The following is a 24,845-nucleotide window of genomic DNA, read 5'->3' as shown; positions in this document are numbered from 1 at the left end:
CCACAGCTTGTGGATACCTGCTTTGCTAATGAGTTCATACACATTCAGATCATGCGTTTTACACTTCAGTCAAAAGGAAATATTTGACTAGAATTGACTTTCTTCAGCATTCTGGTGCAGCGGGCGCCGGTGCTGTGGTTCCTAAAACAGCAATTGTAAGAACGATGTGATTTAAATAATAATTTAAATAAAATAATTTGAATAAATTTACATAATAATTGCAAGTTTACACGATAGATGTATTTTTGATTAATTTGTACTGTGTTTTAGAGCACAGGTGTTGCATTCGTATAGACTCCTGACAGTTTAGCTGTTTTGTTATTGCAGAATGTGCAATAAATTCAGTGTTCTCTTGCATGTGCCTGTAAATAGGGTAAAAATTATGGTACAAAATAGGTCTGTGCAGAACCCCTCCCTGGCAAAGGCTTCTGACCGGTGGGGATGTGGTGAGCTGGAGAGTGACCTTGTATTAGGTGAATTTGGAAGGAAGGGAGTAAAACTATTTTCTTGTGTAACTGGAAGCTGTTAACATGAAATCTTGCTGTGGAAGCTCCTTGAGTTACCAGGTTTGGTGCTTAGCAAAAAAAAACAAATTTCCATTTGGGGATGGGAGGAAACACATAACACAGTTCTTTTCGTTCCTTTCAGTGAATTAAAATAAGGTATTAGGAAAAAATGAGATCATGTGAGTATACATTACCTGAACCGTATTTAAACCAATTTAAATCCAAGCTATCTCCACTGAATTATAAGAGTGGGAGGAGTTTGTTAGTCACTGCGGGAGGCAAAATGTCAAAATGACTAATTATGCTGCTACGGGACCGAGGAGATACAGTTAATTCCTCAGCAGCAGAACAGGTCTTTTAAGAACTGTGGTAAGACTATCCCCAATATAAATATAGCTAATACTATTTCGGTATAATTACGTTAGTTGTCATGGCACCGTTTAGGAGATGACATCGCACCACTGCTTGCATGGGACGGCGCTGGCAGCTTTGTATGGGGAGTAAAAGTAAAGCAGCGTCATGTTTCGAACGTGAAAATTCATCGTGTGTTTTATAAGAATATGCAGTATTCCATGTGTGCCCAGTCCAGAGAGCTCACGTGTGAGTAGGTGCAGCTCTTTGCTTGAGGGAGGCTGGCAGCAGCAGGACTGCTGTAATTTTTAAAATATAGCTCCTGTAATCAAAGACTTGAGCACTTTGATTACAAGCAGCCCCAGTTCAGCCATGTGCCTTTCTGTAAAACAGCCTTTTCCTACAATATTTTAAGCCAACTGACATTTAGCTTATGTTCTGCTGTGTAGAAGATAAGAAATTTTTAGATCACAGGAGATACTGTATCATGCCTTGATAGCCTCCATCACAGTTTTTCAGTAGATCTCCTCCTGTACTAGTTTTTGAAAAGCTTTAATTGTGATCCATTAGTGCAAAAAGAGTTAACTTCACCTTAACTGTTTCTCGAATGAGCATGTGAGCAGGAGCTTTCCTGCTGGATTCCCTCTGCTCCTTACCCGTTTCTTGTGTCTGGTTCTTTAGGTAAAATAAAGTTACGCTTGTGCTCTAAAATGTGCAGAATTCACATCTTAATTTTGGGGAGGCTTCCCTGTTTTCAAATATAACTACGTATTATCTGAACACTTCAACACAGCCAGGGCAACCGACTGATTTAATTCTGTCAAATGCAGTCTGATGTAACACCTTATATTTCTCAAAAAAAAAAAAAAAAAAAAAAATTATTTACTGATACATCATTTAACGTAGGTGCTGCTGGAAATCCCATAGTTTGCTAGATTTGTTAAAACTGAAGCATCTCTGTAGGCAGAAATACTTATGTTTACAGGAAAGATGATACAGGAAATTATCTGAAATATTCCAACAAAATAATTGTCTTAGTAATTTAGTTCAATTGGTGGTGTACAATCTCATTAACCTTTAAGCAGAAATAAATAAAGCCTACAAGTAAAGAGGTGGTATGGTTTACATATGCAAAATACAAATTGCACGAACATAGCTGATGCATCAAATAGCTTGAACAGCAGTTGTGCTTGTCATAGTTCTGCAAGAAAATGGTAATTCACAATTGTGAAATGTGAAGTCCCACCCGAAAAACGGGTTGTTTTTTTTTCTTCTGCAGGAGGTGAGCAGTTGCTGCACAGTGTTACTACTTCTCTGATAGTTGATTCATCCCTTTGCTATGCAAATTTTAAGTATACAAGGATTCAGTACTTTTATTTAAGAAATATGCCTGCAGGCTGTATTGGTAGGCTTTAGGGAGATATCTGGTTTGGTGTGAAATAAATAGTTGTTAAAAGATCACATGAATTTATGTCTTAGAAGATGAAAAGTGATGCTGTGAGCGTTTTGAGAGCACCCTCCTGTACCCGGCACGTGAGCTTGCCACTTGGTTTTGGTTTTTCAAAGAAACCTCGCCAACCTCACGGAAAATCACAGAGCTGCAGGCCGGGGTGGGGAAGAAGAGAGCAGCAACGTGTCACCTTAAAAACGCAAGAATTAGGACTAGAATTTCAGACACCTCCAGCCCCAACCTCTGGGGGTTTGACCCGTGGAGTCAATGCTCGCTGCTCCTGGTCGAGGGAGTAGTTGCTTTGGCTTAAGCTTCTGTCTTCAGACTATTTGAGTGCTTAGCTTTTAAAGAATGGATTTAAGTGCCATAATTCAGGTTTATGTGCTAGTCGTAGGCATCCAAGTTTGCATATTTTGGGTGAAACAGGAGGAGAAAAAAATCTGAAAGCATTTGAGTGAGAAAACACTTTGGTACTTGCAGTTGGTGTTGAAGATTTGTCTCGCTAAAGAAAAAAACGTTTACTTAAAAGCTATTTGCTGCCTAATGTGGGACACATTGTAATACACAGTTACAAAATATAATACCAGTTTGCTAAAATACAGGTTGTAAAACAGCGATTAGGTTAGGCCCAGCCCCTTTTTATTCTGTTACTGTCAAAAATATTAATCAACGCCTCACTTCCATAAGAAACTCACTCTTGGTGCACTTTTATTACTCTTTCTTCTCTCATCCAGCAGCATCATTCTTTCTGCAGTGGTTCCTTTTCTGCTGCAGAGGCACAACATGTTTTGAAAACCTGTATTGCTTTTCTAAGAATAACTTTATCTTTGCTCACGTAACTGTGGTGAGGACTTCTCTGCCTTAATGATCTAAACTAACTTGCTTGTTACCTTTCAGTAGAGACACTTCAGATGACTACTGCTTCTGACTTCAAAGTGTAAATCAGCCCAGAAGTTTAAATGCCTGAACTTGTGTTTTTTCTGCACTCCCAGGTAATATCCACTGAATTAATAATCCTGATGCTTGTCTACATGAGAAAGTTGTGGTACTGATTTAAATAGAGCTGATCGAAACAAATTGCAGCTCTCTAGGTGAGGCGGCAGCAGCCTTCCTCGTGTGCCTCCTTGTCTCTCCCTTTCATACCTCCCCCAAGTGTGCTCCCTCGTCTTAAATTTGTCATTTTTAATTCTGTCCGTTTGTTTTCATTGAGAGGTATTACTAAAGACAAATCTTAGCTTTCGTAGCATTAACATTAGCTTATATCATATTTGTCTCCTAGCTAAATACGGCTTTTTTTTGTTTTTACCCTGTCACACTTTGTTTGAAAGAACTACTCTACCTAGAACTTGGTACGGGGTTTCCAGTGAGGAAAAATCATTAATAGATGTATATTTTCAAAAGTTTGATTTTTATGCTGTTTTGTCTTTCCTGATTGTGGTTGCACACCCATCCAAAACGTGCAGAGGTGCGTGTGGGGACCCGTTTCTGGTGCTGGTGGTGTTGCTGCGTGGAGGTACGGCTGTCAACCAAAGCCATCGCTTCTCAGGTAGCCTGAACCGTGGCCTCACACGGCTGCCCAGTAACGGCAATTAGGCATGGAAGCCATTAAAATCACTTAGTCGAGGTTCTTTTGATGATGGCAGTGTCAGAATAAAACAGTGCACTTTGTAAGCATTAGCAGCAGATTAAAAAAACCGAGTGTAATGCCCATCAGGTGTACGTGGTGTAGCTTCAAGGGGAGTATAGTGTCTGGGCACGTGAAGCGTGACGGGGGGATATGCACCTGAATTTGATTTGCTGTGCCTTTTTCCCCACAAATTTGTAACTATATTTTTCTTCGCATTTCATCTAGAAGCAGACAAATGAAGAAGAAAATCAAATATTTTGTGGGAAGCGTATGGAGGAGTCCTCCTAGGCCTGTTTTCATTATGTTTCAAAGCCCTCTGGACTTTCTGAAAAGCAGGAGATGTGGCAGGCTCCGGCATGGGGAAGAGCGAGGTGCCTGGCCGCTCTTCCTGGGCGCAATGGCAGCCTCCTTTGATCAGATGGAGAATTATATTATCTAATTCGTCTACAAAAGTTCTTTTTAAGTCGTAAACTGGTCAGATACGCTCCTCCACTGCTTTTAATTTGAAAATAAATACATAAAAATAATCATCTTACTGTTGTGGAAACACATCACCAAACAGCATCAATTAAACCTACCTGTATACCCTGGCCACTCAGGATCTGCTTTACTGCATTTTTCTGTAACCAAAAAAAGCAGTACTTCTGTTATTTGTAAGAGAGGAAGAACAGAAAATGGTATCTTATATAAAAGCTGCCTGTCTGCACGATGGACCGTACATGTGTGAGAACGGATGCTTTTTGCTGTTGCTTTTCTAGCTACGGATTTTTCTTTAGCATTTACATACTCAATTCACATGCCTGCCTTCAGATTTTATCTGTTCTGACAAAGACTACACAGATAACTGCTAAAATAGAACTTAGCAGGAAATTTGGGGGTCTTTTTTGTTTCTGAACTTGACAAAATTGTTATACTTCATTTATATATTCTAGTTCTCTTAGGTAGAGATTTCCTCCTGTATGTAAGTAATGCTATTAACAGCGACGGTGCTTTGAACTGTCATTTCATACCACTTGAAGTTAATTACTAGAAAACCGGGGTTTTCTTTTTTGTATTAACCAGTTTCATATAAAGTATATCTCTTTACTGAGGATGTCACTGTGAGGTAGGAATAACTACAGTAAACTGAAGAACAGAGCAATTGAACCTTTGATCATGTGAAAATGTAAGCATGTGTTGAACTTTACACATGAGCATTCCCACTGGCTGTACAGGGCTTAGGCAGCCGTATTTCAAGGGTTCGTGGCTTGATAGAGATTTGAGAAGTCCTTAGCAGGCTCGACAATAAAACCCAGATATCCTATCAAGCCAGGGTGCTTTAAGTCTTTGCTCAGACTGCTTAGTAGGCACAGAATGAAGGAGATAATATATTTTTAGCTTTTAAAATCAAAGAAACCTTTCAATTAAAGGAATTCTTGACAATTTTAAATGCTCTGTTCTTGTGGCGTTTGCACTGAATGATGAGGAATGGTGTGATTTCGATTTTTCTTTTGGACTGGAGGAAAAACCTATCGCATTTACTTTATATTGTTGCAGTTTAAAGCATCAAATGGTGTAGTTTGTATTTACTGTTCTCAGTAGTTTCTCTGAAACGGTAAGAAAAACAGGCCTCTTATCCTGTAGTATGGTGAGTAGAACAGCAAACAGGCTTTCAAAATAATTGCAGAGGATGATCTGATTTTTGTGATTTAATAACTTGCTATCTGCAAAGTCATATAGATTTGTAGGAGGGTTTTTTTTCCTGCTGTTGGAGGTGATGAAACACAAAACTGGAAACAGTTGTTAGATTTTTAAGTGAAAGAGAAAATAAGGGTCACAACTCAAGAAGGGACAACTCTATATTGTGAAAGAACATGGGATCATAGGATAATTCAGGTTGGAAGGAATCTTTGGGGGCCATCTATTCCTACCTCCTGCTCAAAGCAGAGTTGGCCATGGGCCTACGATACCTGTATACAACGGAGTGTGTAATTATGGAATACTTGAGTGTTACATGATCTTTCTCTGTAGTGTCTGCATTTAATCTAGTGCAAGTTTCTAGTTTACATTGAGGGATATGACTCACAAGGCTGTCATTTATATTCCTTTACATTATAAAATGTGCTCTACAGAAGACTTCAGCTGATTTTTCTCAAGATTTGGATTCTGTGCAGTCAGAAGTCAGGCCAGAAGTGTAGCATTATCTTCTTGGACTATGTTCTGGGATTATATATGAAATATCTAAGTATTTGTATTTTTCCGTAGTGCCAACAGTGCCTTCACTGTAGGCATTTATTTTTTTTTCACAGATTTGGTAAGTTTAATAGTTACTATGGAATACTTACAAGTGTATCCCTTCTGAAAAGAATTGAAAAAGGTTGGGTTTTTTTTTCCTATTGGCATTTGAGAAGCAGAAAAAAAGTGACTACTACAACAGAATTTTATTAATGAATGATTTACACTGGTTCCAGCTGTGACCATGTGATTAGTCCTTCACTAAGCAACAATGGGTATTTTCTTTCTGCTTTATTTGATTTCCAAGAATGTGTCATCTGTTACATAAACTGCTGCCAGTATACCCTGTGTAAACTGGTATTTTTTATTTCCCTGAAGCATAAGATGAATACCCACCCATATCCTTCTGGAAATACTGTTTTAAATGAATTGGGAATTTTATTGACTATATCTGATTCAGCATGCCAAAGTCATAAAACTTAAAAAATTTATTAAATGCACTAGACTAGGATGCCTTCTTCCCTGGTAGTGCAAAAGATAGATTATTTTCACTTTTACATTTCTATCTTAATATTTTATTACAGCAATACAATGTGTTATAGAGGTGGACAAGCCTGCAGATTGAAATGTGGATAGTCCAGATTGTTCCTTTCCCTCGACCATATGGTGTAGTTCTAAAAGCCTTTTGTACGCTGTCTGTTCAGTTAATTGTAAACTCGGTCTTTAACGTACCTTAAAAATGAGATCTATGTGAACTAAAAGTCAGTATATCCTCTGGTAAGTAAAGTTTGCTAAAATATATCTAAATTCACAGTCCTGGTCTCTTGGTAGATTTTCTTTCTGGGTGAATTTGAAAGTCTTTCACCGTTTCTTGGTAACGAATGTGAGTATGTATGTGTGTAGGGACAGGTTTTTCCATTTCTTCCTCGGGAAGGGGGGGAGATTTGAGCATATAATGAACATTTCATAATATTTTTGCTTGGCAGACAGCTCTGCCAGTGGGTGATGTGCAGGAACATCGAAGATTTCTGACAGATGGATGGTAGGACTGCTAATACACCTACACACGTTTCAGCGTCTGATGTTCCCGGTGTTTCTCTGATGCCCGAGAAGCTGGTGCTCACGCTTTGGTCTGATGTTGCCCGGTGTGGGGCTTTAGAAGAGAAAACCAAGTTTCACTCTGGATTTTCATACGCCACAGAGGGTCATTTATTATAGTCCTCACAAAGCGAAGCATTTATTACGGAGGCAAACTTTTTTTTATGTAATACGAGAGTTAAAAATTAATTATTAGAGAGCTTCAGAAGCAATTTTATTTTGTGTTGTCTTACCATAAGAAGCTATTTGGGAAAAGTGACTGTTTTCAATGAAGATAGGGTTGATATATCTAAAGAAGAAACTAAAAAAAGAGTAGGAGTCTTACTGAAACTGATTTTTCTGTGGGTCCTAACCTGTTTTTAAGCATTGGAGAGAGTATGCTCATTAGCGGCAGTTTCTGTGGTAGGCAAGGCTCACATCATCCGTGGCTTTGGAGATAAAAATTCACTAAAATTAAAAAAAAAAAAAAAAAAGGAAAACCAAAACATTGGAAATCAAGCAAGAAGTAAACGACAGTAGTGGAGAGTGAGACTAATGTGCTGTGAGAGGCCTCTCATAATGAAACTTATTGATCTGTACTGCGTATCTGAAGTTTTCAAAGGGTTTCAAATATTTCTTCTATCACTAGCTGAATGCAAAGGAATGGGTAACCTTAGGGGATACTAGAAAGGAAAAAATGCAACTTTTTTTGCCTGCAGAGATTAAATAAAGTAACTCTTGGCCTTTGTTACCCATGCAGAAATGAAGAGAGCTTCAGCAAGTCTTCTCAGAATGGCAACAAATAGTAACCAATAGCGTATCTATTTCTTCCCATTCGATAGTATGCACATTGTGAAATAATGTAAAAGTCATGAATTTAAATAGTATGATGGTAAGTAAACAGCAAGAAGCTGTTGAAGGACCATAATTTTCCTGATGCTGGCTTTTTGTACTCCTAAGCATATGTGCTCAAATGCTTTGCTTAGAAAGTCCTTCTGAAACTTCACCTTTGTGGAATGATGAAAAAAGGAATAGACTGGGTTTGTGTGCTGCAGAAGCAGGTACGGATCCTGCTCAGCTGAAGTATGGTCGGCGGGATGCTGTATACGCTGACCAGTGTATACCGTGAAACAAGCAGCATCTTTCTTCTAATCTATACTTTTTTGGCTGTAGCATGAAATCAGTGGGAGCAAGAAAGTATCTGTGGGCAGAACTTTTGCTTCTTGCAATCCAAGTAGTTCAGAAGCTTTGAAATGCAAGAAACCACATGTAATGCTTGAAGAATCCAGCTGTAATTTTGAGACCTGAAAGAGAAAAGAGTGACTGAACGTTTGTTGCAGCTTCCATATGATGAGGGCAGTTCTCAAAGCCTGCGAGTTGCCACTTGCAGAGAGTACATAAATAGCAAAGCTACCTGTTTTTACCCTACACTGGTAAATGTAGGCTCACTTTGTTAGAGCAAGCGGTAAAAACAAGATGTGCTAACTTGTATGGTTTTTTAAAAAAAAAGAGCTAATTTAACTTTTCAGGCTGATTGCAAAATTGCAAAAATAAGAAGTCATAGAAAATCATATGACTTCAACGAAAATGTAACAATCCTTTTGTCAAAAAAACCCTTTATTTAATCTACTTGTATTTTAATAGCTGCTTCTTTAACTTGAGTGGTGTGCATGTCCATTCAGAAACAGTTATTAATGATGCCAGCTTAGCTTGTAAAACAGCAGAGTTGGAGACTGCCACTTTTACAGACTACAGATTTGTTAGATTTGTGAAAACATGCAAAATTCTTTGGCTGATTTTGAGGATTGCAGCTTTTTCAGCAAGTCTTTTCACAAAGAAATAGTTTAGCATTCTTAAAAATGAGGCTGGACTCTCATGCTTCTTGGACTAATTGAAAGCATTGTTGAAGTAATTTTAAACTGTATGGGACAGTCTGGTTTAGTGGTACAGAGGCATTTGTAGATACATGGAAGATGTGTTCAGGGTCTCAACTCATAGTGCTCACAGAAGAGTTCATGGACAGAAGGTAGGAGAAGGTGTGTAGAAGACCAAAGGTCGAAACAGGCTTAGAGGAGCATGTGCAGAATAGGTGTAGGAGAGTGTTTGTAGCCTTAAAGTATTCATGAGCAGCGGCTGGAAAGGAGAGAAAAAGAACAGAAGATTGGAGAGATTGGAAAGAGCATATGGAGTAGAATTGATCAAAAAATGGATGACTCTGGCAACATGTTAAAAGCTGTTCCTTTTTTCTGATGGGAAATTGAGATGTTCCAAGGAAGTCTAATGAAAATGAGAAGAACAGGATGAAAGGAACCTTGAGTCTAACTGGAGGGGAAAAAAAAATTCAGAGGTGAAGAGGAAACCTTTGGATTTGATGTGGTAAGATGGAGGAGGAAGAAAGAGATTGTTTGTAAAGGTGTTTGAGACAATTTGAGTAGCGAAGAATTGACAGACAGGGAAGTGAGACTGGAGATGAAGTAAGGAAAATAAGGCAAGGGAGCCATGAAGCTTTGCTTCTGGAACAGCGAAGAAAAGGCCGTATTGAAACTGGAGATTTCCTAATGAGGAATGAGGCATGATGGTGAGAGAGAACATTAGAAGTTGTAGATGTACCAGATAGGAGATGTTTTAGACATGTCCATACATAGGAGAAAGTTGGAATTGAGGGTAGTTTGAGACGGGAAAATTTGATATGCTTCTCATCAAGGTAGTAGTTGATATGCTGTAAGTCTATTGTTTGTAGATTTTATTGCATCATTGAAAAAGTTTAAAGAAGTAAAAAAGGTGTTGTAGGACTAAGGTAAGTACAATGGGAAGTAATTAGAAAAGAAAGTGAAATAATTAGAAAAGAAGGTGAAAGAAAAAGAAACAAAGTAGAAGATGTTAGGAAACGTAAATGCAAAGAGGAAATCAGGGATTCGGCCATATGAGAAAATTCATATGGTTTCAAGAAGTGTGGATTTTCCTTTTGAAGATGGAATTCATCAGCTAACCAGATGAAGAATGATATTAATAGAGGACACAAAATCTTGTCTCATTTTCAGTTTTTTTTTTTAAAAAAAGGAAATAAAAGTGCAGTCTGGATGAAATACGTATTTGCCTGTATTTTCTTACAAGGGCTTATGCTAATGAAAAATTAACACTGTTGTTCAGAATGATTTTTCACGTGTGGCAAAATGGCAAGTAAATTCCTGCTGGTTTAAAAGAGAATGTGTATTGTGGTGGCTGGAAGTAGGGACATAGGAATAGCTGCTCCTTTCTTCTGCTTTTGGCTTTACCATAAAACTATTGTTGCAAAATTGTGCAAATCACAATTTTTAATTCAAGTTTTCTCATCTGTAAAGTAGAGATAACAATACCTACCTACCTCACAGGAGTGTTGTGAGGTTTAATTAATGTTTGTTAAGCTCTTCAGCATTTTTGGATGAAAGGAGATAAATGAATACTCTTGGTTTTAATAATGGGAAAACACCAGGCAGATGATGTAGTACAATTTTGGGGTTGGAGGGAGGAGGTAGAACAGTTACATTTTGTTGTTTAAAGCATAGTTAAACAAAACAATTGAAGATGTGGTTAGAAGGTATGTAATTGCTAGATTTATTTATCGAATCCAAGCATTTTCTTACACTTAACTTGTAATTTGAACATGTACATAGATCTAGTGTTTTGTTTCATCCTAAGATAGTTTAGGACTGCTTTGACTTTGAAAAGTTGAATAAATCATCTACATTCCCTTTTTGCCTCCATTGTTAGATGAATTCTTTATAGTCGACCTACATATACAAAACCAAACCAAGTATTTCTCTGTCATCAAACACGGTGTCGAGGTTTCTGGAAGGGCCTGAATTGCTGTATTTAGAGGTCATAGACTTGGAATATCAAGTCAGTAGGCAACAATAGTAGTAACCGATATATGAAATTCTGTGTATGTATGTGTCTACAGTATAGTTTAAGCAACCCAGTAATATGGTCGGGAGAAAATTTTTGAGAAAATTCGTGACAAAAGTAATCACGTGAACTAGTGTTGAGTGATAAGAAAATCAGTGGAGGGATTAGCCTCGCTAAACCTTGTTACTGAAGCTTTTTTCCTATTCAAATAGGAAATAGTCAAAATAACTTTTCTAGTTACAGTCAAAGGAAAGAAATGCTGTGTGTATTTGCCAGCAAGTTTCTTGGAATCAACTGCGCCTGTAGATGCAAACTTTTACAAACATAGTGGTGTGTCAGCAACATCACAGGTGTCATTATAAATGTCAGCAGTATGTAAGTGGTATTTGTAAATAAGCACAAACATGTGAAATGGTCTACGTTTGTCAGTCAACCGTTAACGCACCTTCAGTATGCTGAAGCCTAGTGCTTGGTTGAGTAGCTCCTGTGAGTTGAATGTACACTAAATATCAAGTGGTGTTACACAGCTTGAAAAGAAAAACTGCTTTAAAGAAGACAGACTTTTTTCTAAGTCATTCTGTTAATGCCAAAGAAAATGCTTCCATGAGTGTTAGCAAACCAACTGTCTATAGACTCTAGGAAAAATCTTTTATGGATCTCTTGTCCATACTTATTCAGAGCTTCAGTGGGAAGGCAGAGTGCTGCAGCTCTGAAGAGTAGTTTGAATCATCTTGCATAAATATTGCCCTCTCCAAGGATATTGGCATGCAAAACAGATTTTTGTCGTAGTGCATTTTGAATGCACCTCACAAATGGATACTTAACCACTTTGAACAGAGTTTGGATTAGGTTCTCTGCAGCGGAAGCAAACCAATGCATGATCGATGCAGATAGGTGGAAATAACTCTTTTCTCTTCTCAAAGCATTTGTTTGGTACTGCTTAATTTGGGTACCCTGTCTGTGCTGGTTTTCCACCGTATCTATTTGCTGGAGGCAAGTTACTCTTTTCCTCCCCGCCCCTTCTCCTCTCTCTTAATTATAATTTAATTATATCTCCAGTATTCAAATTTGGGGAGTGAAGTGTCTTCCAGAGCTGTATCTGCTTTAAATGTGGAGCTAGATCTGTTTCATATAGCACCTTCAAGCATCTACAGCTAACTGATCTTTGTGGGACCAACCTCTGCTTAAACAGTGATGGGGAGATCGGATCTGAAATGATTGAGAAAGATGTGAATCATTTACTCTGTAATAAGATAAGACCCATGTAACACCTCTCAGATTCAGATCCATTTCATGAAAGTGATTTTCGAAAATCTCAAAATAAATAGATAACTGAAGATAGGTTTAATGAAATCTCCATAAGCAAAGCACTTCTTTGCTTGGTGTTTTTTTTTCTTTCTAAAAATAGCCAAGTACACTGGTGTCCAGAGCCACAGCAAAAATGCAGCATCTTTATTTTCCACTGTGACTGATGAGTAAGGATGCACTAACTTGCCTGGATCGTAGAGTAACTTCCAATATACCACCAATAAAATCCACTTAGATAAAGCAAACTTTTGGGACTTAAATTTTCTTGGCTTGCATTTTTGCAGACTTCAAAGACTTCATTGCTCAGCAGAGTGTATTTGTTACATTGACTGGAAGAAGGTGTGGCTGTTAAGGGTAGAAGTTTATGAAGGTGAAAACGGTTCGCAATTTCCCTTTTTCTTTTGTCAGCTGGAAAGCAACACTAAGCAACTTCTTTAAAACTACCTGAATTCATTGGCATTTTAGCAAAGACAGAAACAATTAAAAATTGCATTTTTATATTTTCCATTTTAAAATTTGGATTTATATAAATGACTCTACTTCACCTTAACAGTTGCTGTTGTGTGGCTTGGTTAATAGGCAAGAAGATTTCCTAGCGCTACAGTTTGGTGTGTTTGGGTAGAAAGCCTTCACAGCAAAAGAGTTCACAGCTTTCATCTAGAGCAACAGCGAACACTGCAGATTTTGCAGGAGTACTGGCAAGTCCACGTTATTTCTGCTGAGCAGTTTGAAACCTGCTGAGTACCTGGTGTGTTTTCTCAATGTCTTAAGTGCCACAATTGACTATTCTTTGTATATGAAAAAACATAGTGAAAAGTAATATCGGAGGTTTAGTTGTAGCATTGCTTTGAGCCTGCATGTGGAAGACTCTCTGAGATAACCACTACCTTTATTTTAGAGGTATTTCCAAGCTGCCCATATGCTGGTTTTCTTCAGGACTCTTAAGAGCTGCTTATGGCTGCTGTGGATGCTTAACTGATGGTATTGCCAAAAATTTCCCAATGGCTAGAATAACTGCACAACCCTTAAGTCTTTAGTCCGACTCGGGACAGATCTTTAACTGGCTGGTGAAACTTGTGATCTTTGTGACTTTGAAATGAAGAAGTGGGAATATTAAGCATGGACCTTGTGTGCGTGAGGTGTAAACAGTTTCTCGTGTTGGCTTGTAATGGTATTTCTGGCATTTCATTGTATCAGCAATGTCAGGAAAAGCATCTACTAATAGCTAGCTAAACTTTAAATAGTTAGGATCTTCCAGCAATGACCTTAAAATAGTTTCCTGAGCTGTGAGCTCTGCAGTGACAATGTTTTTTCCTGCACCCCAGTAGTCACGGCCATTATAAACCATACTTAATGTTCTTAACGTTGTACCAGTTTGCAGGAGGAGCGTGAGAGGTTCTGCAGGTGCTCTGGTGTTTCAAGTTGAAGTAGCTGATGAGTGACAGCGTCATTTCGGTTTTGTTGAACAGGATGTTTGATTTTGATAAGGGTTTTCAGATTTTAGGAGGAAAGTTTTATGAGCATGGCCAGTTGACTTAGGCAGGGTAAATGCTTTTGAGACTCCTTTTTTTATTTATTTTTTTTTTTTAGATAGGCGGAGAAGTGATTCTCAAGTGACACTAAAGCTGAAATCCTGAGGGAGTTTTAATAATATCTTCATGAAATATAATGAAAATAAAAAACCTGCCTTTTTTTTTTCTTGTTAGAGACTGCAATGCAGATCATGTGCTATAGCCAGATTTCGTTACGTGCAACAAAAGCAAAGTTTTTAAGGCACAGAGTTTCTGATGGTGGTGATTTTAATGGCGCCTTTCTAGTATCAGCCATCTGATAATCTTCAAGGAAAAAATTTACATCTTGATGTCCTCTCTGCATGTCCTTGCCTTGCTGTTATCTGTGGCAGTGCTAAAAAGGGCTATGCTTGTCTTGTGTCTGTTAGGGTCTCCCCCAGACATGAATATTTATTCTTTTTGCAGTATCTGTTTTTAAAACATCAACTCGGAACCTAAATTTGTTTACAAAATAACCAAGATAACCTTCCAAAACAGATTGTTTTGAGATGCTTGTATATCGCTTTGATTCATGAAAAAAAAATATTTCCTGAAATGCTCACCATTTCAATTGACAGATGATAACATGACATCTTTATTTAACTCATGTCAGTATTTTTCAGCTTTCTGCGATGGTGTATCCATAGATACTTCCCAGTGGAGGAGGTAGACCCCTTAACTTTCTCATACTTGCGAAGTAAAATAAAATGTATGAATATGCTTTTCTTCATTGCTTTAAGCAAATCGTTGCAAGTATTTTGCAGGCTCTGCAGACAGCAGAATGGAAACAAGTGACTTAACTGCTTAGATTTGCTATTCTTGGGTCAGCAGAGATGTTGGGGAAAACTTGCAGTGAGCTGTCAGAAAGCACTCTGGCCATACTCCGCAGCCTTTAATATTGCTGTAGCCCTTTCAGAGAGCTTAGTCAAAACTTTATAGGGAAATTATTTACAGGAAACATGATGCTGCACTGCTAAATCAAGTTGGCAACTCTCATCATGCTAGATTTATAAGTTGTTGTGGATAACATATCTACTGTATGTCAAATTGGAAGTAGGATGTAAGTATCCTTAAAATGGAAAAATAAGTTTAGCGCCGCATGAAGTCGTCATTCAATGTTGTGTGATGTTCGCTGTTGAATCTGAGAGCTTTTGAGCGGTTTCTGAAAGGGATACCATGCTGCTGACTGGACAGAAATTAATGACGTATTTCTGTTCTCATAGATTCTTAGTATGAAGCACTGGTTTAGCTCTCTCCCGAGAAGACAAGAGTTGGGCAAGTGGAAGACCAAAAATTATTTCAGCTGTTGACTTCTAGTACTTATAAGTTACAGGTAACTGCAGTTACAGTTACTGCTATTTTTGTGCAGGTAACTTTGCACCCTTGAAGTTACTTTATGAATTACAAGACCGTCTTATCCAAACTGCTGTAGGGGTCTAATACTTAAATGTTGCTTCTTATAAACAAATGAAAACGGTGATTTATTCTCTTCCCTTGGTGAAAGGTTTCATAGCTTGGCAAAATGCTAATGATTATCATTTTAAATTGCTTGTGTTGCAGGTCTTTAGGTGAATAACATGGCAAATAAATGTGGCATCCCTTTTGAAGTCCATTTTCCATCATGACTGAATTTCATTTTGAAATAACCTTACTGGCGTGTGTTGTGAAGATCACAAACTGTCCCTTGGTAATACTCCTCCGTGTGGGACTCCTCCTGGTTTTCACAGTTGAACTCGATTTGACAGTAGATCTCATCCCATCCTTTTTGTTGACTCAAGGTGTGACTGAAGATGCAGATCCTTTCATCACATATTCAAATGGATAGTTTCTGACTGTAAAATAAGTCTGGCTTGTGCCCACTCAAAAGTTGCTGCCAAACATCTCAGGCTACCAAGCCTAATGTTTAAATTAATGTTTAAATTAACTCTTGCAATTCCAGCTTTTGTACAAGAGGAGTGTTTTAAGTGCTAAATCCCAAATTTCCATGATACAAGAATGGTTTCGCTTTTCATCATTTAGGATTTTACTACTTCAGATTTGCTGCAGTAAACAACTTTTTGATGCAGAGTGATTCTAGTATCTCACGGAGCAACTAATGGTGGCTTCTAACAAGTGTTTTGTCTTTTAATCGATTAGCTAATATGAACTATACACTAAGTCTTTCAAATAAAATTAGTTAAAATATTTGCAAGTCATTTTTTCAAGTGTTTATATATGTTCTTTAACGGGCTACAAAAGCAGGTTGTAATACTTACCTTTCTATACAGAAACTGGTCTGCAGCCCAGAATGTGTGGAACACATTTCTCATCATATTCCTAATAAATCGGAGGAATTTCAAAATGCCAGGCCGTTATTACCAGACGTGCTTTTTCTATAATAGGGAACTAGCAACTAATATGTCTTCTGTCAAGTTTAAAAATAGCGCTACATGTCCCATTACCACACCTATTAGTTCCCTATCTACTCGGAGATATTCTAAGTCAAGTACTGTTCATCTCTTTAAACCTAATGTAAGCCTTCAAGTTCATCAATATTATGAAATTTATAGTAATAGATACAGTACTGGAAAAGATGAGTCTTGTAAACTGTCTTGAGCCTTCAAGCACTGTAAACACAGTCCAAATATGTTGGATAAAACCAACATACCATTAAAGAACATTATCAGTCTCTGTTAAAGTAAGTTATCATTATTGCAGGCTTTTGAATTACATGGCAAATGGGAGCTTATAATTAACTGTTAAATCAGAATAACTAGTTTCCTATCAAATACAGTTGCTAACCTTGCATTTTCAGGTTATACTTTCGTGTTAGATCTGTACTAACTTCCCCCCCCCCCCCCCCCCCCAAAATCCTGTCACTGCCTGAAGAGCTAGCCAAAATAATGTTAGAAATTTTTGTGAAGATAGTTGATTGTTTAATATCTACTGCTCTGCAGCCTACTCACGTCGACTTCGGTAGATCCGTTGGGACCATTAAAGGGAGGAGGCGGAAGAGCAAGCTCTGTGGAAGAGTAATCGGGTTTGGTGGCAATGGGGAGTCGTGGCTGTAGTTGTTTTGCTGGCAGAGCTTGACCCTGGTTCTCCATCACACCTCCTCTTTGCCTTTTCCCCTTCTCCTTTGGCTTAGAAATCAAGAAAACTTTCTCCTAATGAAATATTAAAAATACTTAACTTTGCCTTTGTTAATCTGAACTCACAAAAATAGTTTACAGACTATTTAGTATCCCTGATGCCCTATTCTGAGTAGTACTTAGTCCCGTGTATACCACATAGTAGGTCAACTAGAGACATACAAACCAAGTTGTGTATTGTAATTGCTGTTCACAACGTACTGGGAATCAGGAGATCGGCCAGTGAAATGTCCCTGAAAAAATGTCTTTTGAGTGCCGTGCTCCAAAGGGGGATGGATGTATGCTTCCCCACCGAGGTAGTGTTGGCTGTGTGTGGTTTTGAGTTAACTCTAAATGTGATACACAGATGTTTTTCTCCACTGGAAAAAAACTAAATTGCAATAATTTACTTTATTCAGTATGGATTATGATCTTCAGAGATGTTGACTGAGGATGGCTAGAAGTATAGATACAAAGTATTTATGACAGTCTTTGACTATGTCAGAAAAGAAGGTGAAAAGAAAATTCTAACTTTTTTTTTTTTTTTTTGCTTTTCTATAGCTGGAAAAAAACCAGTTTTAATTTACAGCAAGGAATGATGAAGGTCATTAGTGCCTTTGCCTAGATAGAATAATAAAACTGTTTAAATACTGAGTTTTAAAATGCATACTCTGCATATGCATTAACAACTTTTTCATAAGGATTGATAACAATTTAGTTACCATGCACGGGACAATGTGCCGATTTTACAGCGTGTTACTTTCTAAATATGTAGGCTCCAAAAGGAGCCATTACCGTCTCTTGTGTCAGGGCGGCTCTGGATTAATAGCTGTGGGATAGCTTTAAACTGTAACTTTCAATTGTTGCTGTTGCGCTTCAGGCTTGAAAGCACAGATGTAAGGACTGAACCTGGTGATCCTTGCAGTTTGCTTTTTAGTTAAGATCAAAACAGTTCTTGAAGAACCTCTATTGTTTGCAATTCTAATTGCATCATCTTAAGCGCTGCTGTGCTTCTCACCTATATGGGATGCACACCTGCCCCACGCTCTGATGTGCGAGCGTTTTGAGGAATGAAATTCCGAGAATAAGAAAAAAAAAATCAGTAATTGTGGAAAGTGTATTACAAGCAGCTGATTTTTTAATATATGTGTATTTACGGTGATCTTAAAATAATCAAGTACCTTAGCAGTCCTTTAAGCAAGTACTTCAAATAAGTATCATAAATAAGTCTTACACTAAAAGGGATTTGGAGGGAGAGTTCCCAGGTGGGGAATCCTTACCTGAGACCTCTGGGACTTATGCCATTTTCTCCCATTCAGTATTTTTATTTCTGGCTGGGAATTGACTGTCAACGGAATGAAGATTGTCTTTGCAAAACAGATACGTAGATCATAAGCACAATAAAATTAAACGTTGTGTTTTAGTGTTTGTGAAACAAAAGCAGGCAGTGCAATCCATAGAGGTTTCAGTGTTAGCATCCTTGGTGCCTGCGGGTAATACTGGGCTTTGGCGTTCTGTAGGTTTTTGCAACTCTCAGGTTGTGTGGATGGGACAGACTGTGGTTAATGGGTGTCACCAGTAAATTAATATTAGTGCTGATGCAGACATCCAAGTAAAGGTGAGCGGTTTTGGTTTACCGCGTTCTCAAAAGAAGTAGAGACTTTTTTTGCTTTTCCCAGTTGATTTATATAACAGATAAATTAAGTAGCATTCTTGCTTTGTGCACTTAAACAGTTTAGTAATGACAAACCTTAGAGCCGGTACTTTTGGGTGATCTAAATACGAGGTAAATTTTGGTCAAACATTAAGATGTGATTGTGTTTAAGGTATAGCTCTGGGGTTTCGGTGAGTCATTGTCATGAGTGGGAGGGTAACGCAGGCTCTTTCAATCTAGGTTTGTGTGTGTGTATTCGCCGCATCCACCCTCCGGGTGGGTGCGTATTGTGGGGCTGGGAGGGAGAAGGGGCGGAGGGAGAAAGGTGGAGACCCTGTAACAGTCCTTTGGAAAATCCCATTTCATCAGAATGTGGAACGTGAAAGGTTTTTGCCTGTATTGGGTATTATGGTGTGTTTATCGGAAATAATCAAAGGTTATAAGTATGTTTATGTCCACAATGCGTACCTGATGTGTTTTGTAGTCGGTTGAGTTACAAGATACTGAACCACGTGTGCTCTGGATACGGTGGTGGAATAAATTTCTCATACGTGTGGGACTGTGACCGTTAAAACAATCATTACTGAAACCATATACCTTATTTCCTGTAACTAATAACAGCTCTCTACCTATGGAATATATTAACAATTATTCCTTTGGTTTTGGATTGTTGCTCAACTATTTTGTTGGACAGATATTTAAACATGATCTGTAATTTATGTTGTCTGAATACGTCAATGAATGGAGCTAATTACGGCTTTCTGATGCGAGCTACGCTGATGGTTGTGAAACCACACTTCTGTTTATAAGACAGAGTGAGTGTATGTTCTTCAATAAATCGCGGAAAATGATGAGTTTTCTCTACCTAGGATGCTTAACAAAAATACTTTAGTTGGTGTTCACCTAGAGTTTAAAAAGGCGGCATGGTTTCTGTGCCTAGTTGAACAGTTAATTCTTCCGTGCCATTAAAGTAAATGTTTATTTATTACCCTGCATAGTACTCAGAATTTCTTTTAAAGGAAAACTATTGTATCAAACTGCAGTGGCCCATTTAGGGACTCCATCACTTGCCATTTTTCCGCAACGTGCTCACTGTGCGGTAGGGCCGAAGCAAATGACAGAACTCCTGGATGAATGTCACTGTGAGATGCTGGCTTTGAGACAGCACCTACCTACCTACCTAAATTTCTCAGTGCTTCAGTATACCTCTGTATTAGTCAGGTCACTCTTGACACTGTTAGCACTTGGAAGGATTTTCTTTTTCCAGATAATTTCTTAGTAATGTATATCCTGGAGAAGGTGCTGCTACATACGGTGTAGGCAGAGTAACAGCTTTTCAAAGCAAAGGGTGCCGCAGCCCCGCGGATGGGGTTGAGCTGTTTGAGGAACACCCAGGATTGCTGGCTCCAGAGAGGAAGCACTGTAATGAGAAAGGGGAAACAGTTCTGTTTTTCTAGTATTTGTTGTTTTCTTTGAAATAGGGAAAAGAATACCTGGAGTGATTTATATTTAATTGAGGATTGCATTCCATCAGATAGGGTGAATGTTCTCAGGCCGTTTATCAGCTGTGTCTTTTCGAGACCTCCGAGGAGTATATGGTACATATTTACCTTAACTTGGCTAGGTCAAGGGAAATAAAGCAAAAATAATAGATGTTATTTTTGTATGTGAACAAAACTGGAAGTCATGTGGGTGAAATATGAGGTAAATGGCTGTGCCCTACCTCCTCTGTGCCTTTTGAATACAAGAAATTATTAGTGTGTATATATAATTTCCTTTGCATTATCAGTGTATCTTTTTAAAACAGAAGACTTTTCATTGCTCCAGCTTAATCCACCCCTGAAGTCGACGTGACGTGTATCGTATTGCCATTATTCTTTCGTAGTTTCATATTTTGGTAGCATCTTGTAAAAAAACAAGAACAAAGCATGCCATATACTGCTCCTTATGTAACATTTTTTCAAAAATGAATGTGATGTGTATTGCTGGTAATATATACAGATCATAGGACACGGGAGTCCTAAAAGTGCTAGTGAGGATTTTAGTGAGCAGTACCTACATTTTTTGGGGGAGCGAGAGTCATGTAAGAAAGCCTTTGAGCTTCAGATCGTCTCTGAAGAATGTGTCATTGCTGATTTTCACCCTCGCGTGCTGCTGCCACGGGGTCTGTGAGTGTTATGAAGAATTACATAGCGGGAGCCATCTAACACCCACTCCATGATGCATCCACAACTTCAACGCAGTTTCCTGATGTAAATAGCCAACGGGAGGGTATTGTATGGCAATATTTGTGTAATATTTGCATAACGCGTTTTTATTAATAGGTCTAAAGGTAGGATAAATGCAGAATAACCTAAATGTCAGGATCTCTAAGCAAGAAGGAAACCTGAGAACTGAAAAAGTGTCTTACCGTCAGCATGTACAGTCATTCTCTGTCCCCATAAGGGACGACGTACAGTGAGAACTGTTGCAAAATAAAACCAAAGAGCACATTGTCGATTCAGCTAAACCGAGTGATAAAAACCAGTTTCAGAACTAGTCTGATGAAGTGCAATTTGATCAGATATTTCATGAACGGATTACTTTATTACTGATACCGCTAATGATTTGTAAATTAACTGCAATGCATTCGCCCTGAGTGGCTGACTCAGTGGCATTTACTAACTTTTCACGTACCCGTTTTTTTTAGGGGCTGAATTTGCAAAACACTTCCCTCTAGTCCTTTGAGTTAAATTTTCGGCGACATTTGATGACAAGCGTAGCATGATTAATTACAAATTGTTCTTTAGGTGAATAGTGCATATTCTAAAACACAGCTTGTGTTTTTATAGCAGTTATTACCCTGCAGGCTCCAAAAGGGCTTTGGAGTAGGGAGTATGATTTCGGTTACATCATTGTAAATTCAGAAAACGTCAGTGATCTCAAAAGTGTGATTTTTGAAATTAGGTCAGTGGAAAAGAAATCAGAGTCTGCTTTGCTACCTGGAAAGAAGCAAGCTCCAAAATGGAGTGAAGTCTCTGCTTCCAGAAAGCTATCCTTTTTCTTTTGAAACGAATATATTTGTCAAAAAAAAAATTACTTGAAACAGAACAGGGGAATGAATAGTAGAGCAAATTATAACCTGAATCCAGGCTGGATTATGGCAAGAAATCCAGAGCATGGAATACTTTTTCACTTGCTGATAGATCTGTGATGACCCACCAGATCTACACTGCCGTTTCAGTTTACACCATGATGGGCCAACGGCTCAAAGCTATCTAGAGACTTCTTACATTTTGTCTCCCAATTAAATTTATTCAGTGTTTGGATTTTTGTTGCTGGCTAGTTGATCTTTCCATAGCTACAATGCACTTGTAAGGTTTTGTTTGTTTGTTTCTTTTCTACCTTCTGATTACAGAATACTGATTTTTTTAACCCAAACTTGAATTTAACTAAATTTCAAGGTTGAGATGATGATTGAGATTTTCTGGAGAGTACGTAGTTCTCTGTTGAATTCTCACTTCTTGTCACCAGAGGCTTTGAGAAGATAAGGATTACAGTCTGAAACCACTAGCAATTACAGGTCAGGAAATGGATGTACGGTCTTGCAATATACAGCATCAAACACGAAGCCTGAGCAAATAAGTTTAAAGAGAGTCGGTTCTCTCTTGTTAGGGTATGTTGAGAAGGAAACCGTGAGGGAGGCAGTCATGGATAGTGAATACCTTTCAGGGTTTTGTTTTCAACTTTTGTATATGATGGTTTTGCTTGAAGCATCTGAAAAGCAGCTTTTCAGTACCCCAAGTCTGTGAGTCATGAAAGAGATGAGCAATAGTCACAAGGTTTTCATCTTTCCCTTCACTTTGGGCAGCACATTTTGCATCCTGTTTGTGAGCAGCTCTGGGGCTTCTCATCTGAGAGGTTCCTTAAACCTGCGATAAGGTTCTCTTCCAGCCATTTTGGAGTACTCACCCCCCCCCCAAAACCAACAAAACCCCCAAAAACCCAACCCAAAACCCTCAACGTGGTTTACATCTCTTGTAGGGTGTGAGCGTGTTGCTCGGGTGGTGATCCCGGCTCCCAGTGATGCAGGAGAGAGTCCCGAGGGGATGCTCAGACTGCATCTCCCCAGGCTGCTCTCTAGCTTTAAGTCACCCAAATTACCCTTACTAGTAAGCAACTATAGGGGCTGAAGTGTGTTTGAGTTGTTCGTTACTTTTATCTAGGGAAAGGGGGCAAACCTGTGTAAAAATGAATAAACTACTTCCTAAGCTATGGAAGAATTGTATGTATTTAAGAGTGAATGTGTCAAGTAAAGCTGCTTTTAAATATCTGATTGAAAACAAAACAATATATTCAAAATACAGGGTTTTTTTAAGTCCTGCACGCTTTGATTCATTTAAAAATTACAAACAGTATCTTTTAATGGTTGAAACTAATAGGTGTGATAATTTTGTCATCATAATTGCTAAGTAGTTTTTTCTGAAGTAAACTCATTAATATAATATGAAGGATTAATTTCACGGGAAAAATGACGACACTGTAATGCCTTGCAATATGTTTGCGCTTTTTCCGATATAATTTTCTTAAATAATAATAAAAAAAAGTGTTTCTAAAGTAAAATGTTTCTCTGTTGTCATTTTCAGAATCCAAACAGTTCTGAAGTATTTGGAAAATGAGTGTTCTTCTCATTGAAGCCTTTTATGGTGGTTCCCACAAACAGCTGATGGATCTTCTCCAGGAAGAGCTACAAGACGACTGTGTCCTCTGTACGCTTCCTGCCAAGAAGTGGCATTGGAAAGCACGGACTGCCGCTCTTTATTTCATGCAAACAGTGCCAACAAGTACTAATTACAGGTAACCCAGGGACTGAATAATTTCTAAACTTAAATTACAGGGAGGCCTTCAACCAGGTCTCTTGAGCCGAGTCTTCGGTTATGTGCATGCAAGCACGTATGCACAAGCAAATGGAGATTTGCAGTGGACAATACAGGTTGTTCTTCTTGCATTGACTTCTTGGGGTTTAATTGGGAAATAAGTGCCATGTTTTCGAGTTTCCTAGACTGTTTTGTCTTGCATGGGTAGTCCTTGAGAGTCTCTAAGAGTGCAAATATACGGATACCTGTTGGTGTATACGTGTATATGTACATCTTACTTTAAAATAATTATCAAGTGAATTCAGTAATACTGAAAGGTTTAAACTGTGCTTCACAGATCAGGTTGAAAGATGGCACAGATGTGAATGCTGCAAGCTTCCTCACTCGCAGTATCACGATGTATCTATTAGCAAGTCTGATTTATCAGTGTACTACTCAGCTGACCTGGAGGATTAAGGGAGCAGTTTTATCTTAATGACGGTCCGGTTCTGTAATGTGCCAGCAACTGTGGATGTCAATTATGCATTTATGTAAGTGGCAAATTTCTATCAGCTAGAACCTGGACTGATAAAAGCAGACAATTTAGGTCAACAGATAGCTATCATGTAGCGAGAATCAGTCACTCCAGAACCAAGCCGTCTTTAAAACGAGCAATTTTGCTTGGCTTACCTGATCAGTTGAGATGTGGTAAGATGATTGTCTCGAGCAGGGACATATCGCGTGGTGCTGTACGTGCTCCGCTCGCAGCGTTTAGCAGAGCATCACGGCGTGGGTAGTAAATGAGCACTCGGTTTTCTTTGCACCTTCGTGGAGAGAGCCTGTTCGTGCACGGGGATGTTTGAGCACAAGCAGCTGCTTTTCAGCAACAGAACAAACTTCAGCAGGACTCTGAGCACACCTAAATGATGTGCTAACTAGTTACAGTTCAGAACTGGGTCTGGTATTTGTTACCAGGAGCAAGTAGACATCGTCAACTGGGGAAGCAATATGATTTTTCAAGAATAGAGCGTGTGCTATAGAAGGCTGTATTTGAACAGTGTTGCCCCGAACATGTCTAATCCATTTTGGGATGCATACGATATAAATGTCCGCACCTTTTCTGTGCCTGCTTCTGGCTTGCATTTAAAATAAGCTACCATCCCAAGCCAAATGTTATAATTAATTTTCCCCGGTTTGTCTTGTGCGAGGCATTTAGCGTTGGTTTCCTATAGCTTTCCTTTTGCAACAATTTTGTTTTGGAGGAGTGTATATGACAAA

The 24,845-nt window shown here is 38.5% G+C and overlaps 1 protein-coding gene across 15 annotated transcripts in view; it reads left to right on the top strand.

The window, feature by feature from the left end:
* GTDC1 (glycosyltransferase like domain containing 1) overlaps positions 1 to 24,845 on the top strand; it is a 186,457-nt gene that overhangs the window by 37,946 nt on the left and 123,666 nt on the right. For all 15 annotated transcript variants that reach the window (XR_007505939.1, XR_007505938.1, XR_007505937.1 and 12 more), the window contains one exon: positions 23,358 to 23,568. Coding sequence is in view for 9 of the 15 variants with exons in the window: in XM_049799400.1 (XP_049655357.1) it covers positions 23,387 to 23,568 (182 nt within the window). In the remaining 6 variants the exon portion in view is untranslated. The remainder of the gene's footprint in view (positions 1 to 23,357; positions 23,569 to 24,845) is intronic.

This window comes from Accipiter gentilis, chromosome 1 (assembly GCF_929443795.1).
Source record: "Accipiter gentilis chromosome 1, bAccGen1.1, whole genome shotgun sequence".
In the NCBI taxonomy this organism is placed as follows: Eukaryota; Metazoa; Chordata; class Aves; order Accipitriformes; family Accipitridae; genus Astur; species Astur gentilis.
This window is presented reverse-complemented; position numbering and strand designations above follow the sequence as displayed.